The sequence below is a fragment of the Mus pahari genome, chromosome 2 (assembly GCF_900095145.1).
Source record: "Mus pahari chromosome 2, PAHARI_EIJ_v1.1, whole genome shotgun sequence".
Taxonomy (NCBI): domain Eukaryota; kingdom Metazoa; phylum Chordata; class Mammalia; order Rodentia; family Muridae; genus Mus; species Mus pahari.
In genome coordinates, this window is record NC_034591.1 from 109,720,298 (window position 1) to 109,734,490 (window position 14,193).

At 41.1% G+C, this 14,193-nt stretch overlaps 1 protein-coding gene across 4 annotated transcripts in view; it reads right to left on the reverse strand.

The window, feature by feature from the left end:
- Adamts9 (ADAM metallopeptidase with thrombospondin type 1 motif 9) overlaps positions 1-14,193 on the reverse strand; it is a 173,882-nt gene that overhangs the window by 64,432 nt on the left and 95,257 nt on the right. For all 4 annotated transcript variants that reach the window (XM_021190181.2, XM_029534389.1, XM_029534382.1 and 1 more), the window contains one exon: positions 11,002-11,178. In XM_021190181.2, the coding sequence (XP_021045840.1) occupies positions 11,002-11,178 (177 nt within the window). The remainder of the gene's footprint in view (positions 1-11,001; positions 11,179-14,193) is intronic.

Below are 14,193 nucleotides of genomic sequence, written 5' to 3' on the forward strand. Positions count from 1 at the left end.
GAGAGAGAGAGAGAGAGAGAGAGAGAGAGAGAGAGAGAGAGAGAGAGAGAGAGAGAGGAGAGAGAGAAAGAAGATTTATTTTTAGATGTTTGCTTATGTGTATGTATGTTTATGTAAATATGTGCTACCTGTTTGCAGGTGACCATGGAGACAACATGGGTGTTGGATCTCCCAAGGCTGGAGTTTCAGGAAGTTGTGAGCTACATGACTTGGGTGTTGGGAACCAAACTCAGGTTCTCTGAAAGCAGCAAGTGCTCTTAACCACAGAGCCATCTCTCCATCCCCTCCAATATTTTTGTAATGCATTTGTACAATTATTAAGTATGAACTATGTAGTTAACAATCTGAGAATCTAGAGTTTTGGTCATGTTTATGAGTTTATTAAAAGAGAAGAAATAAGATTGATTTTTTTTCCTTTTGAATCCAAGAAGTATATCATCTACAATGTTCTCTACCTGTATGATCTCAGACCTTCTGAGTATTTGTCAGTGTTTGTGGTGTAGGGGCTGGGACTGGTAGATAGATATATAATTTGCCATCTGCTAATGCAGTGATGACTTGCAAAGAGAGAAGAAAAAATGTTGGTCTGGAAGAGTGAAACTCAGAAACTTTCCCAGAAATTCGTGTATAGGAGAGCCAAATCAATACATCTGGAAGAGCAGGCTCTATGAATAGTTTCCTCCAATGGGTTAAAAAAATTCAGCAGAGAAAGAACCAACATCCCAAGGTCACAAATCAGTGAAGACTACACAAAACAACATTTCTCTTCACAGAAAAGAGAAAGTGAATAATTGTGTAACCTCAAAGATTTTACTGACCTAAAAGTAAAGATTTGGTATCAAATATATTTTGGAAATGTTGAGGGTCACCGACCCTATGCTCATAAAAATATGAAAAGCCAAATTCTGCAGGGAGAAATCAATAAACTTAAAGGGCATCCTATTTCGTCATCCTCACTCAGCCTTTCATTTGGTGATGTCTGAAGACATTTTCCATTATCACAATGTAAGGGTATGCTGTAGGCACCGAGTAGGTAGTGGCCAAGGAAGCTGGGGAGCAGTCTATAATGCCCAGAAGGATGCTACGGAGAATGGAGTTCAATGGTCTCAAGAGTCACGTTTCAGAAGGTATGATTCATGCTTGTTTATGAAATAGAGATTGTACTAAAATCTTAGTTCCTAATCAGAATTATGCTCCCCATTTCCCAGACAAATGCTTATCAGAATTTATTTTACCATTGAATGAATTTCTCAAACAGAACCAACCTATTCAAACGTGACACTCGGGCCCACCTGTTGCTGGGGGCTCTTGGACTCCTACACGGGGGCAGAGTTCTACCACTGATGAAACATCTCATTAAGGAGAATCAAATAGGAACTCTGTCCTGAGATCTGGAGCACTATTCCTATCCACACAATCACTATTTCGTTTATAGAGGTCATTACTCAAGCCAGAATGTCCAGGTGAAATTCATCTTGCCATACCGGGCAGGCGGTGTCAGTACATATTTTCACTACCCCACCCCCACCAAGTGCTCCCCGCCTCTGGGGTAAAGGACACTCCTTGTTGGTTTGTGAATTCAGTCTGGCTAGACAATCTACTTTCTGGAGCCATCTGCTTTCAGCTTATCTTTGTAGACCTCACTGGGAATTGACAGATACGGAAGGTGTTCTAGGATCTCAGAATTGTATTTAACAGCATTGTCACGCCCTTCACCCTTTCAACGGAGATGACTTCGTTTTAACTAGACTTTTCAATTTTAGCATCTTTGAGGCATTGCGTGAGGTAAAATTCTGTTGGGCTATCCTGTCTTTGCTGGATGACTAATAGCATCCCTCTTTTAACTGTTTGATGCCTGGAGAACTGCCACTCCCACCTCCACTCGCGGAAGTCACTACCGGAAGCATCTCCAGACTGATTAAAGGTTCATTAAGGGATAAAAATCGCCCATAAATGAGAAATACTAATTTATCCTAAGGTTCCAGGAAAGTCCTTCAAGTTCCCAGAACTGGCTTGATTTGAATGGATGTTGAGGGGTCAGGGCACACAACCTTGTTGATAAATGGAAGGTGTAGGCCCATGTGAATTTCACTTCTGTAAAGTTAGGGACTTGGGTGTGTGGGAGCCTTGCTCTATGAAGAGTGTGCCATGTGGGACATGAAATCCTTTGCACCACATTTCACAGAATTTCAGTTACAGCAACAAGCTGATTCAGAGACAACCAGGAAGGAGGGATCATGGCTTCCTCAGGGCTTGCATGCAGAACTGCAGAAATAGGTAAGCTGGCTGCATGAGGGGTTTTAACTAAGTTCAAAGAAAACAAACAGCACACAGTTTTGGAAAAAGTCTTTTGTTTTCCAAGTTTAGACTTTGGGTAGGGGTATGCTAAAGGCAGGGATGTGCTATTGACTACAGTTTGAGAGCAGGGACTGAATTGAAAGGAAGCTGGGATTTCTTTGGGGAAGGGAGGCATAAAAGGCACAATTTTCAGATACCCAGAGGGCCTTTTATTTCAATTACACAGGGCAGGGGAAACCATAAAGGCAGAGAGAGAACAGGAAAGAGAAGACTAAGTAAGATGGGTAGATTCTATCCCAGGTGGGAGAGGGCAACACCCCCTATTGCTGTCATTACAGGGCCAAAGTGGGATTAGAAACAGCTCCCTAAAGCTTATCCAAAATTGCAGAGGCTTGAAATAAACCCAGATCTACTCTTTCCTCCCCTGTGAAGGAAAAGGCAATCTGAACATATTTTTTTTAAATAAGAATAACATATTTCGTAAAATTTCAAATATACATAAAAATTGCATCATCCCGGTTACATCCTCATCTAGAGTGCCCCAGCCACCAATATTAACACTCCCTCCTGTCTTCCTTTAGAGCCTTCCAACTTTCCAGTGTCAGCTTCCCTTTGCCTAGACACAGGCCAGGATCATTTCGCCTTTTCCTGATCAATCAGGTCATTTCCGAATGACTGGGGGTTTTGATTCTTTTTTATTTGATTTATTTATTTAGGTCTGAGTTGGTTTTGAAAATGGCTTAGGGGGAAATTCCTTGAATCTTGTTCTCAAGCTTAGGTGATTTGTGAAGGAGTGTAGGACTGGTAAGCACTTCTTGGTCATAGCCTACCTTCAGGAAGAGTAGCGTCATGGGTCAATTTGCAGGGAATACTTTTGCATGTATTTCAATCCTGTGTGTGTGTGAGAGAGAGAGAGAGAGAGAGAGAGAGAGAGAGAGAGAGAGAGAGAGAGAGAGAGAGCAGGGGTGGGGTTGAATGAGGGGGGGTGTCTTCAGTTTGAGGCATGACTGAACAGACCCACCCAGGTTTTCTTAACACTGCAGAGGATGATGGGATTTGCAAAGGCCAAGGACAAAACTGAAGGTGAAGAAGGAGAGGTCACCAGACAGCTCTGGAGTCTTCTGAAGTGTCTTTGAAATGGAGTCCTGCAAAGCTAATCTGCTCAGTGTCACCTACTGGGCTCAGTGAATATGAAAAGCTGTTTCCCTAAAGCTTTCCCTTCAGAGAGACAATGGTCTCTTGGAATTCTAGATTCTACAAGGTGGCTACCTGGTGCTCTCCATTTTCGCCCTCTCCTTAAAGGCATTAATCCGGCCTTGCCCTTCCAACCCACAGCATATGTAAACATCTCTCTCCTTAAGTGAACTTACTGCCACTATGAACTTGAACTCTGAGACGAAGGAGAGGAGTTTGTTTTAACAGCTGCTTTTACAATGAAATGCTGGAGTTAGTCCCTCCCAGGACAGCTGGTTCTGATAGTCTGCTTTTACACTATCCTGCTTTTTCTCTCATGCCCAGCTGTGGCCCGCTGACATTTTGTAAAATAAAGCACAAAACACCAGCAGGGCTAGAGAATGCTATGTGTTGGGGATATTCTACACAGGGACCTCTCAGTGCTGACACAGGAGTTGTCTTCAAGTTTACTTTGTTAAATTTGTTTTTTTGGCTAGTTTATAACTATATTTGTTACTATAATTGTTAAATATATACTGCCGCCAGGTTGTCCATCTGGTCGTCACTGCTACAGAAAGTTGCATAAAATTAAGGGTGACTATAGTTAATAGGTTTATAAATTAATACCTTTAAAAATGTAACTTTTTAGCCCTTATTTATAATTTTAGTGTTTAGGGTTTTGTTCTGAGTGGTATAGGGATAGAGTTTCAGGTCTGGTCCCTGCTAGCAATGCCTTACCACTGAGCTTACATACCGCTAACTGCTTTTTAACCCTTTGAAAAAAATCTTTTAGGACAGGGCGTGGCAAAGCTGCCCAGGCTGATTTCTTTGGTAGACCAGGCCAAGGCTTGGGGGTTCTACTTCCTCAAACGGCCTGGTTACTGGGATTACAGGACTATGCCACCAGGTCCCCTTTATGTGTCTAGTGTTGGTAACATGTTACTAGTGACTTCCATGTTGGAAAACAGGAGTACAGACTATTTCCCTCACTGCAGGATGTTGTCAGGCTGTGGAACAAGGCATGAAGTCTTTCACAGAGGAGCGGTGGGATGCAGATCTAGACAGGAATGGTGGACGTGTGTTATCTTCCTCATTACCAATGGCACATGTTTATTTTAGCTGCCAATGTCTCTTTTATAAACATCTAGGAAGGGAAGTTTTGGTTTTAAAGCTGTTCACAACAATAATCCCACTTCAAGGGAACTGTAGGGCGCAGGGAAGATAGTGCTCGTTCCACACATTCCAGGTCTTTTTATTGGCCTCTATTAAATAACAAGGAGAAATGTGCCCTCGGAGGATCACAACTTCCCCAGGAGGAGCCTCTGGGTCCCAGCAAGGAGGAGGCAGAGAGCCCAGTCCTCCATTGACTGTGGGCCTCAGGCCAACCAACCACATTTGGGATAAAATGTGTGAAGATTCTAGGACAGGGATTTAAAAATAAACAAACAAATGAACAAATAAAAGGTTTTTTTTTTTTTTTTAAGTTTCTGTTCCCACAGTGTTGGGTGTCTATTTAAAAATGATTGGACAACTTCACATGTACTCAGATTGGTGATTTTTATTTATTGAGTGAACATCATCAGGACCAGTGAGGCTGTGGGTTCTAGTTGCAGACTGTTCTTTTGAGTTTTAACTGGTGGAGCTGCTGGTGTGTCTGGTCTTTGGTTATGTGAGTTTGGCTTTCTCCATTTCCTGCAAAAATTTCCCTTTGTCATTCGCAACGCACAGCTTGGATTTGCTCTTTGCTGTGTCTGTCGTACCTATAACAGGACCCGGGCCACCGCACCTATAACAGGACCCGGGCCATCGCACCTATAACAGGACCCGGGCCACTGTACCTATAACAGGACCCGGGCCACGCACCTATAACAGGACCCGGGCCACCGCACCTATAACAGGACCCGGGCCATCGCACCTATAACAGGACCCGGGCCACAGTACCTATAACAGGACCCGGGCCACAGTACCTATAACAGGACTTGGGTCACGCACCTATAACAGGACCTGGGCCACGCACCTATAACAGGACCCAGGCCACCGAACCTATAACAGGACCTGGGCCACCGAACCTATAACAGGACCCGGCCACCGCAGGCACCTGGGAAGCACTTGCTGGGAAATAAATGGCTTTTATTTGGAAGGGAGAAAGGACACGTTGTTTACTCCTTTACATTCTCCTCCATGACAAACCTTCTGGATGGTCCTTGCTAAGCCCAGGATCCTCCCAGCCGATTACTCTTGGGTGCAACCCCTGCTGCCCCCTCCACAGTCCAGGGTTTTCATCCCTTTCCTAAATAGAGGACAACTCCTGAGTCAGGCAGAGGAAGCAGTCTCCCTTGGGACCTCAATCTCCCATCTCCAGCCCTAAATGAGTTGAACAAAGAGGTCTGCTAAGCTACTCTGAGCCAGCTGACAAAAGATGTGATGAAATAGCTCGCAGAAGACATGACATAGGCACACAGTCACCATAAACATAAAACAAATTTAGTCCATTGTCTTCTCTTCAATAAGTAGTTGCAGACATGTATTCTGATGGCTCTAGACACCCCAGACAGGGCTGTTTTATAAATAGTCTTAACCTATATTGGATTTAGTGAATATGTGATTTCCTATGTCATGGTATATTGATTTGAAAAAAAAATCCAAAAAAAAAAAAATGTATCCAGCCCAGGTTGAGCAAGACAATCAGAAGTTCAAGAACCAACCTAGGCAATAGCAAGATGTTGCCTCAAAATAAAATAGGTAGTGTGAACATTTCATTTTTAAAAGTGCTAGCAATATGCTTATTTTAGTAAACATATCAGTTAAATTTTTATATGTAATTATAGTTTTTTTCAAAGTTAAGATCTTATGTGATCACCCAACTCTGGTCAAAAACTCTGGCAATGCCCGCCTCAAGGCAGTCACATGACCTTTCTGTAACTGCTGGTTATGAGAAATTGCCAATAGCACCAATAATTTAGGATTTTCTGTTGTTGGGCTCAAATGTACAACGTCAGAATCAGCTCAGTATTTTTCAGGTTGGATGATAATTTGAATTTTAGGAATCTCCTACCAAAAGTCTCATAATTCATTGAACATAACCTGTTTTATGTCTCTCAAAATGGGAGGCACATTAATAGTGTAGGCACATGACAGGAGAGGTCTTGCCACTAAAGCAGATGATAGCAGCATGCAATGTGGTGTAACAGCGGTCCACCTCACAGGATAGCAAAAGGGCTGACATCAACACAGGCTGCTCAGTAAGGTGAGCTATGGTTATCATTACCTACTTTGCAATGCTATTTCATGAGGATCTCCTCTCCCTTATTTTGGATGTGTCGTGTGTAAGAACTACATATGGAAGGATGAAAAGGAGGATGGGTTGAGGCATTATCATGTGGATATACACTTTTGCAAAGGGAAGGCTGTCTTGGAACTTCCACCTTCATTGCTATTATATTTATCTTTCTTTAGTAATAAATACTTTCTGAAGCAGATTGAAGGTAAGCAAACAAAAGAAGTGCCAAACGGAAGCCTTCTGCAGCTGTCTAGGCAGAGACCCAGATGTAATCCTGTGTGTACACATTAGTGGTTTCTCTCAGAATCATCTCTTCTAGTCTTTTTTTTTTTTTCTTTTCCTTCTGGGTATGTTATACCATTATTTTCAAATTCAGTAAACAGAACATTCCAATTTCCATAGTTGTAACTCAATAAATAAAGACATTAATAGAAAAGAAAAAGCTACCAAACACAGTGCTAAGCCTCACAAATTTTTGTTTATCAAACTCATCATCACTTCTGATTCAGAATTCTTTTAAAGTAACCTATCAAAGTACACACTTTAGCCTAGCCAACGACATGAAGTTTAATACATGGCTGCTCAGAGTTTAGGGGTGGGCAACAGGACAGAGTTTACAAAATTAATGTATATATATATGTATATTTTTAATCAAAAGAAACATACATTCATTTCTAATTCATGTAGCCTATTTGCCTTCATAGTCAGCTCACACATACTAGTTTTTGAACATTGCTTATGAAATTAAATAACATGAAAAAATAAATATACTTTATTATATAAACACATAGAAATCTGTACCACTCAAAATATTCAGAAATATGTAGATGTGGCTGCTTAAAATTATTTTTAGCAATATGGTTGTGGTATTTATAATCTCTTTTTTTCTAGTGATATAATGAGGTTGTGAAACAATGATGTCAAACATATTCTCTTTCTAACTATAGGAACCGCACATTGTGATATGAAAATGAGGTAGACACAAATACTTAAGTTTGCCAGGCTTCCTTGCAAGCTCATAAACTCTCATCACTCAGGTCCGTAAGCACAGGCCTCAGTGGCTCAGAGACTGCTTATCGAGTTGTCATGGAAGCACCCAAACAAGCAGTTTCTGCCAAGAAGAACCATCTCCAGGATGATCAGCAAACAGAAATACGGGGCATTGCAAAAATTAAATGTCGCCAAACAGTCCTGCAAATGTGGCATCGATAGCGACACCACTTTCTTCTTCTAGATGGATTAGCTCAGTCTAGAACGCTCCTGACTTGTAAGACATTTCTTACTTCGCCTTGACAACAGAGAGTTCTCTTCCAGTTTGTCCCATTTGTCATGGGATAAGTGTGCTCTAGGACTGGCTCAATAGTTCAACAGAGCTGAAGAACACTGGTTCCCAAATAAACAATACCAAGAATCCAAGGACATTATTTTTAAACCTCCAGAAAAGACGTCTTTGCAGGATATTTTTCTCAAACATGTTTCTTTTTTTCTTCTTCTTCTTCTTGTTTGTTTTTGTTTTTGAGAAAGGGGTGTTACTTTGTGGCTCTGGCTGGCTGGGAATTTACTAGGGTCTCAAACTAGAGGTGATACCCCTGACAGAGACAGGGCCGCCAGTGTAATAAGCACGATTCATAGATCTGAGCCAGAGCCCGTGGTCTTTCTGAAAGGGTGGTTTGAATCTTAAATTCAAAGAAGCTTCATTGTAAAGACTCTGAAACTTGTAGCAACAGTGACCTGGGGTTTCTTTCTCAAATACTGCTCCTGCACAGGCAGCACTGACGACAGCTGTCTCCACTTGACCTTGGCTGTGTCACAGAGCAGTAGTTACTTTGTGATATGACAGTGTCTATGTGTGGGAGTCCCTGGGAGCAAAAGCAACCTGCTGAAGGAGTCATTACCACTGTGGCCTCTTGTCAGTCTAAGCTGCTTTCTGTTGGAAGCAAGACCTTAGCACCTCAAAACCTCAAAAGCCTTTTTTTTTCTTTGCAGTCTTGTTAACTTCACTGTAGTTACAATGGTAAAGCACCATAAAAAAGGACTTTATGGCTAGAAACAAGATTCACTGAGGTATGCCAAAATGTAAATTCTTAAGACATTATACCAGAGCATCCAAGTAAATAAAAATAAAATCAAAATCCTACAGAAAGAGTATGAATGATTGCTCTCTCACAGGTACATAAAATTAATATATTTAAATTATCTATCTACTTAAACAAAGGGCTTTTGATTTAATTCTTCAAAAAAAAAAATCAGAGTTTAAAAGCCTTGTAAAAGTGGCCTCTCTCTTAAGACAGTAGAATTGGAATCCAAGTCAAACAAACAATAGCTTTATGAGATTACATAGACAGTGAAGCTAGCTTTAAAACCCATAATCTGTATAGGCCAAAGCACAGAAATTTTAATCTCCTTTCTTCCTCTCTCATAGTTTAGATGACTGTATGAAGCCCCAAGAAAAACAGCAATATTAAATATACTCTTCAGTTCAAACAAGCAGCTTATACTTAAAATTTTAAGCTATTAAATTATCAATAGGAGATATACTGAGAGAATGTTCAAAGAAGAGAACAGAAACCAGCATATATATGTATGTACATACACACAGACACATATATGTGTATATTCATATATATATATATGTATATATATACAAGAAAATATATCCCCAATACTATATTTTATAACTCACTATGAATATATTTTTCCATTTTCCTAAACAATTTATTTTAGAAAAATATGGGATAATCTAAGGATTCTAAGGATTAAAATCCAGAGAAGGAAAAAACAGATTTCTTTTCTTCATCAAACCACAAGACTATGTAATAAGGAGGCTTGTAAGGTTCTCACAGGGGCCTAACCAGTGATGTTAGAACTAGTGACATACTGCCTTTGAGTGTGTGAATGGACTTGGGAGGATTAGCTCTGGCTGAGTGAGCATGCCACAGGCTCGGTAAGTAACATGTCATGGACAGTAGTATGTGGCAGTGACAGAGAAGTTGGGACTTTCAAAGGACATCCTGCCTGTCTTAAGTTTATCTCAAGCTCCTTCAAAGCATACACCTGGAAACGGTTCCAGTGTTGTAGACAAAATATCTTTAGAGAACCCTACAAGGGACATTGTAACTTTTCATAAACTCTGGAATAAAATCCCACAGCCCAGCTAAGGAGCACAGTCTAGCTCCTGTTTCCACTTCTAGCTCAGTTGAGTACAGAACCTTGAAACTAGGTTATAACCAATCCCGGCAGATGCAGCCACAGATGCTGAAACCCCTGACTTGGAGAAGCATCAGTGGGTGCCAATTATACCACTCCAGTTGATCTGCTCTTTATCTGGTACTAGGAATGAGTAAGAGCTTCCCAGGACCCCACTGAATAAAAAGGGCTTCTGGAAATAACTTTATATAATGGCTGATTTCAGCTTCACTGCAATTAATGTGCTTATAGAATATTTACTGGACTTAGACACATCAGACCTACTTTATCCATAATTTTGGCCACAGCTTACCCAAGGTTTTGTGTTGACATGGTTAATCCTTCTGTTTGCTTAGAACTGCCCCAGAAGTTTGTATAGTATTTACAGTGGCAAACCTGCCTCACCATGTCAGCTACTGGCTAGGAGCAAAGTTAAAAACTGGTTTCAGATGGACTTTCTGTCTTGGGGGCAGGGAAGAGATTCTAGATACCTTGAAAGATATTGGGTCACTGATTATTACACTGAATAATAATAATAATAATAATAATAATAATAATAATAATAATAATAAATCTCCTGTATTTCCAAAATGACTAGTCTATTGGTCGGTGTAGATTTCCTGTTGATTGTGCTAAGGTATAGTCAAGTTTCACAAAAGCAAATGATAGTCACTGAAGAAAAAAAAATGCCTGGCCCTCAACAAGTAGGAACCTTCCTCCAATAGTCAGAGCTACCACAACTTAGAAAGCGAAGATTGGCTGCTACCAGCTGTTTCTCTAAATCATTAGCAATATGCACGTACACAGCTCTTCTAGGCACAGGAAGCTACTTCTTGGTGCCATGCCTGCATGAGGTATATGTTTTCTATAAAGTTACTTTGACAGTGTCATCCAGTGTCAATTCTACTGTGCTATACTAGGGAGAATGTAATAGGACTCTCACAGCACAGTATCTAGAGTGCCTTCATGGGTGTGACAGTTCTCCGCTATGAAGGCATGCCCCAGATTACTTCTAACAATTGTCTCAGAGCTTGGGGAACAAACATGAAGCATTAGGTCCGTACCGAGCTCCATGGGCCAGTACTCCATGCAGCATCTTGTGGACAAGCATGCGTGTTGCACTGCTCACGGTCAGTAGGTTTGTCCAGGACTTCACAACTCAAATCTGGGAATCGGTCACCGTTGGCCCGCTGACAGACCACCAGTCTTGTCCGCATGCCTCCACCACACAGCTTGGTACACTGGGAGAGGGACAAAGAACGCTACAGTTATTTTGTGTGAACAGCACATGACAAATTCTATTTCCACATAGGAAACTTTTCTTGGCTATACTTTATTATAGCATTGGGGTAGTCTAAATCTGACAGGCAGAGCCAAGGCAAATTGCCAGTGATGATACAGCCAATGGACCATGGTTCCTCCTGTGAACATCAGTTATTCCTCAGTGAAAGCTTCCTTTCCATCTATAATAAGGACTTTTAGATAGTTTATCTTATCAGGTTGAGAACACAGGTACTTGCTCATATGTATAAACTTAAGGTTGGGAAGTTAATCTCAATCCATTAACCAGTAGCTAAGATAAAATTCTTTGAGGTATACAACACGCACATAAATAAATGTAACTAGAAACTACTCAATATCAAATAAAGCAACAATGGCTTGGCCAGTTTTATTTTATTTGATGGCAGTTGATAATTTCTTTCTTTGGTTTTTATTTAGAGACAGAGTTTCACCATATAGTCCAGGCTGGTCTAGAACTCACTGTAATCCAGACTGGCCCCTTGCCTCAGCCTCCCATGTGTTGAGATTATAAACATGAGCAACCAGGCCCAGGTTCAAATTTTATTTTTAAATGTTCCTGGGGATTTAATCCAAGGACTGAGTTTTACATCATCCCACATGTTCCAGCAACTTCTATGAAACTGTCATGGACGAGCCTTTGCCGATTCTCTTATTCCAATTCTGATGCTCAACTCTATTTCAAACCTCAGGACAGGTACAGTTGTCCCCCAGGATGAGCCATCGGCCTGGCAGCAGTGAGTGCTAGCTGAAGTTCCCACTGCTGGCAGGACTCACAGTTGTGAGACAGGAACAAGTTGTATTTCTTGGACAGCACTGCTGTGCTCACATCCAGGAACACAGACATTCAGTTTCCCTGCTGCGTCAAGGCCAGCTCTCCCACAACATTTGGAAGGGTCAGCCCATGATAATGAAAGCATTGCAGCGAAGGCGTAGACTCAGCTGGCTTGGATCCAACTACAGAAGCCTAATTATGGATCCCACAGGACAAAACTGCACAAAGTGCTGGGAAGACTCACATCAAACCTTCCTCCCTCCTCCCCCCTCCTCCCTCCCTCCCTCCCTCCCTCCCTCCCTCCCTCTCTCCCTCCTTCATCAGCACTTCCCAGAATGATATCAGTGAGAGGCAACAAAAATCCCCGGAACAATTGCCTGCGATTTCTAGGTTATGTGTATGAGCTGATGAGACACAAGACTGTGGACAAGTGGCCCCATTGTCCCCTTTGTCTTTTTCCTTTCTCCTAGTGCTGGGGTCTCCCAGGTGTTGATTGTCAGACTTTAATTGGTAAACAGTTATGACAGAACAACTCAACGAACTTTAAATATGTGCTTTTCTTATAGATTCAACAATAGAGAAAGGTTTTGATTAACTTAAACATGTATCCCACTATACAATATAACAGGAGCTCCAAACTCCCAACAAACTACTACTAATGCATATCATTCTTACTATTAATAAAGTGAGTTATTGTTGCATTATTACAGTATCACTTGATTGATTGATTGATTGATTGATTGAAGGCTACATGTTAAGCATTTAGTAGATGCTGTCTCATATAATAGCCATAAGTATTACGCAGGTAGTACTATTACTATTCCAGTTTATAGTTAATGATGTGAAAATCAGGCAAAGTTATTACTTGTTACTATCACAAAACTGTAGTAACTAGGTCCAGCCCAATTCTACACATCCTGAATCTGGTCTATCTCAGTGAGGCTGTCTGATCCTTTCCTCCTTGCACTCTCCTCAACTCCCCAGCTATAAACAAAGCTCCACAACTCGTGCCAGAAAAGTCTGGCACCCCAGCTGTGCAACCTTCAACCTCCAGGCATATAGAGAAAGAAATTGTGGACACATTCCCATTATCAATAGCCTCAAAGAAAAGAAAATATCTAGGCATAACTTAATCAAGGAGGTAAAAGACTTCTACAATGAGAACTTTAAGTCTCCGAAGGAAACGGTAGAGAAAACATTGCAAAATGTTAAGACTTACCATTACCATGCTCGCGGTTTGATAGTATTAGGATTGTCAAAATGATCATTTTGTCAAAGACTTAGAGATTCCATACAATCCCAATCAAAATCACAGAAATTAAAAACCACCACCAACACCACCAAAAATATGTTACCAAAAAGAGCCTGGATAGCAAAAACAGTCCTGAGCATAAAGATCAATGCAGAAGAGATTACCATTCTAGACCTCAGTGATATATTACAGAGCCATAGCAATGAGAACAATATGATACTTGCCTTAGTTAGGTTTTTCTATCGCTGTAATAAAACACCATGACCCAAAGCAACAAGGGTTGATTTCATCTTACACTTCTAAGTAACAGCTCATCACTGAGGCAAGGCAGCACAGGAACTCAAGGAGGGCAAGAACCTGGAGGCAGGAACTAAGGCACAACCATGGCTTGCTCTCAATGGCTTACTCAACTTGCTTTCTTATATAGCCCAGGACCACCTGCCCAGGAATGGTATCACTTACAATGGTCTGGGCCTTCCAGCATCAATTGCCGAATAAGAAAACGCCTCACACACTTGCCTACCAGCCAGGTTTTCTTTAAGGCGTGTTCTCAATCGTGGTTCTCTTTTGGCAGATAACTCTAGCTTGTGTCAAACAGACAAGAAAAAGATAGTGAGGACCAAAGTGCTGGTGCAAAAACAGACATATAGACTAATGGAAACAAAACTGGATACCCAATATGGGCACACTTAATTATAGCCAGCTAATATTCAACAAAGATTCCAAACACATATACTGGAGAAAAGAAAGCATCGTCAACAGATAGAACTGGGGAAACTAGATCCATATGAAGAATTGTTAAATTAGACCCATAACTATCATCGGGCACAAAAACCAAGTCCAAATGGATCAAAGAGCTCATTGCAAAACCTAAAACACAGAAATGGCAAGAAGAAAGATGAGCAATAGCATAGGCCATAAGTGTAGGGA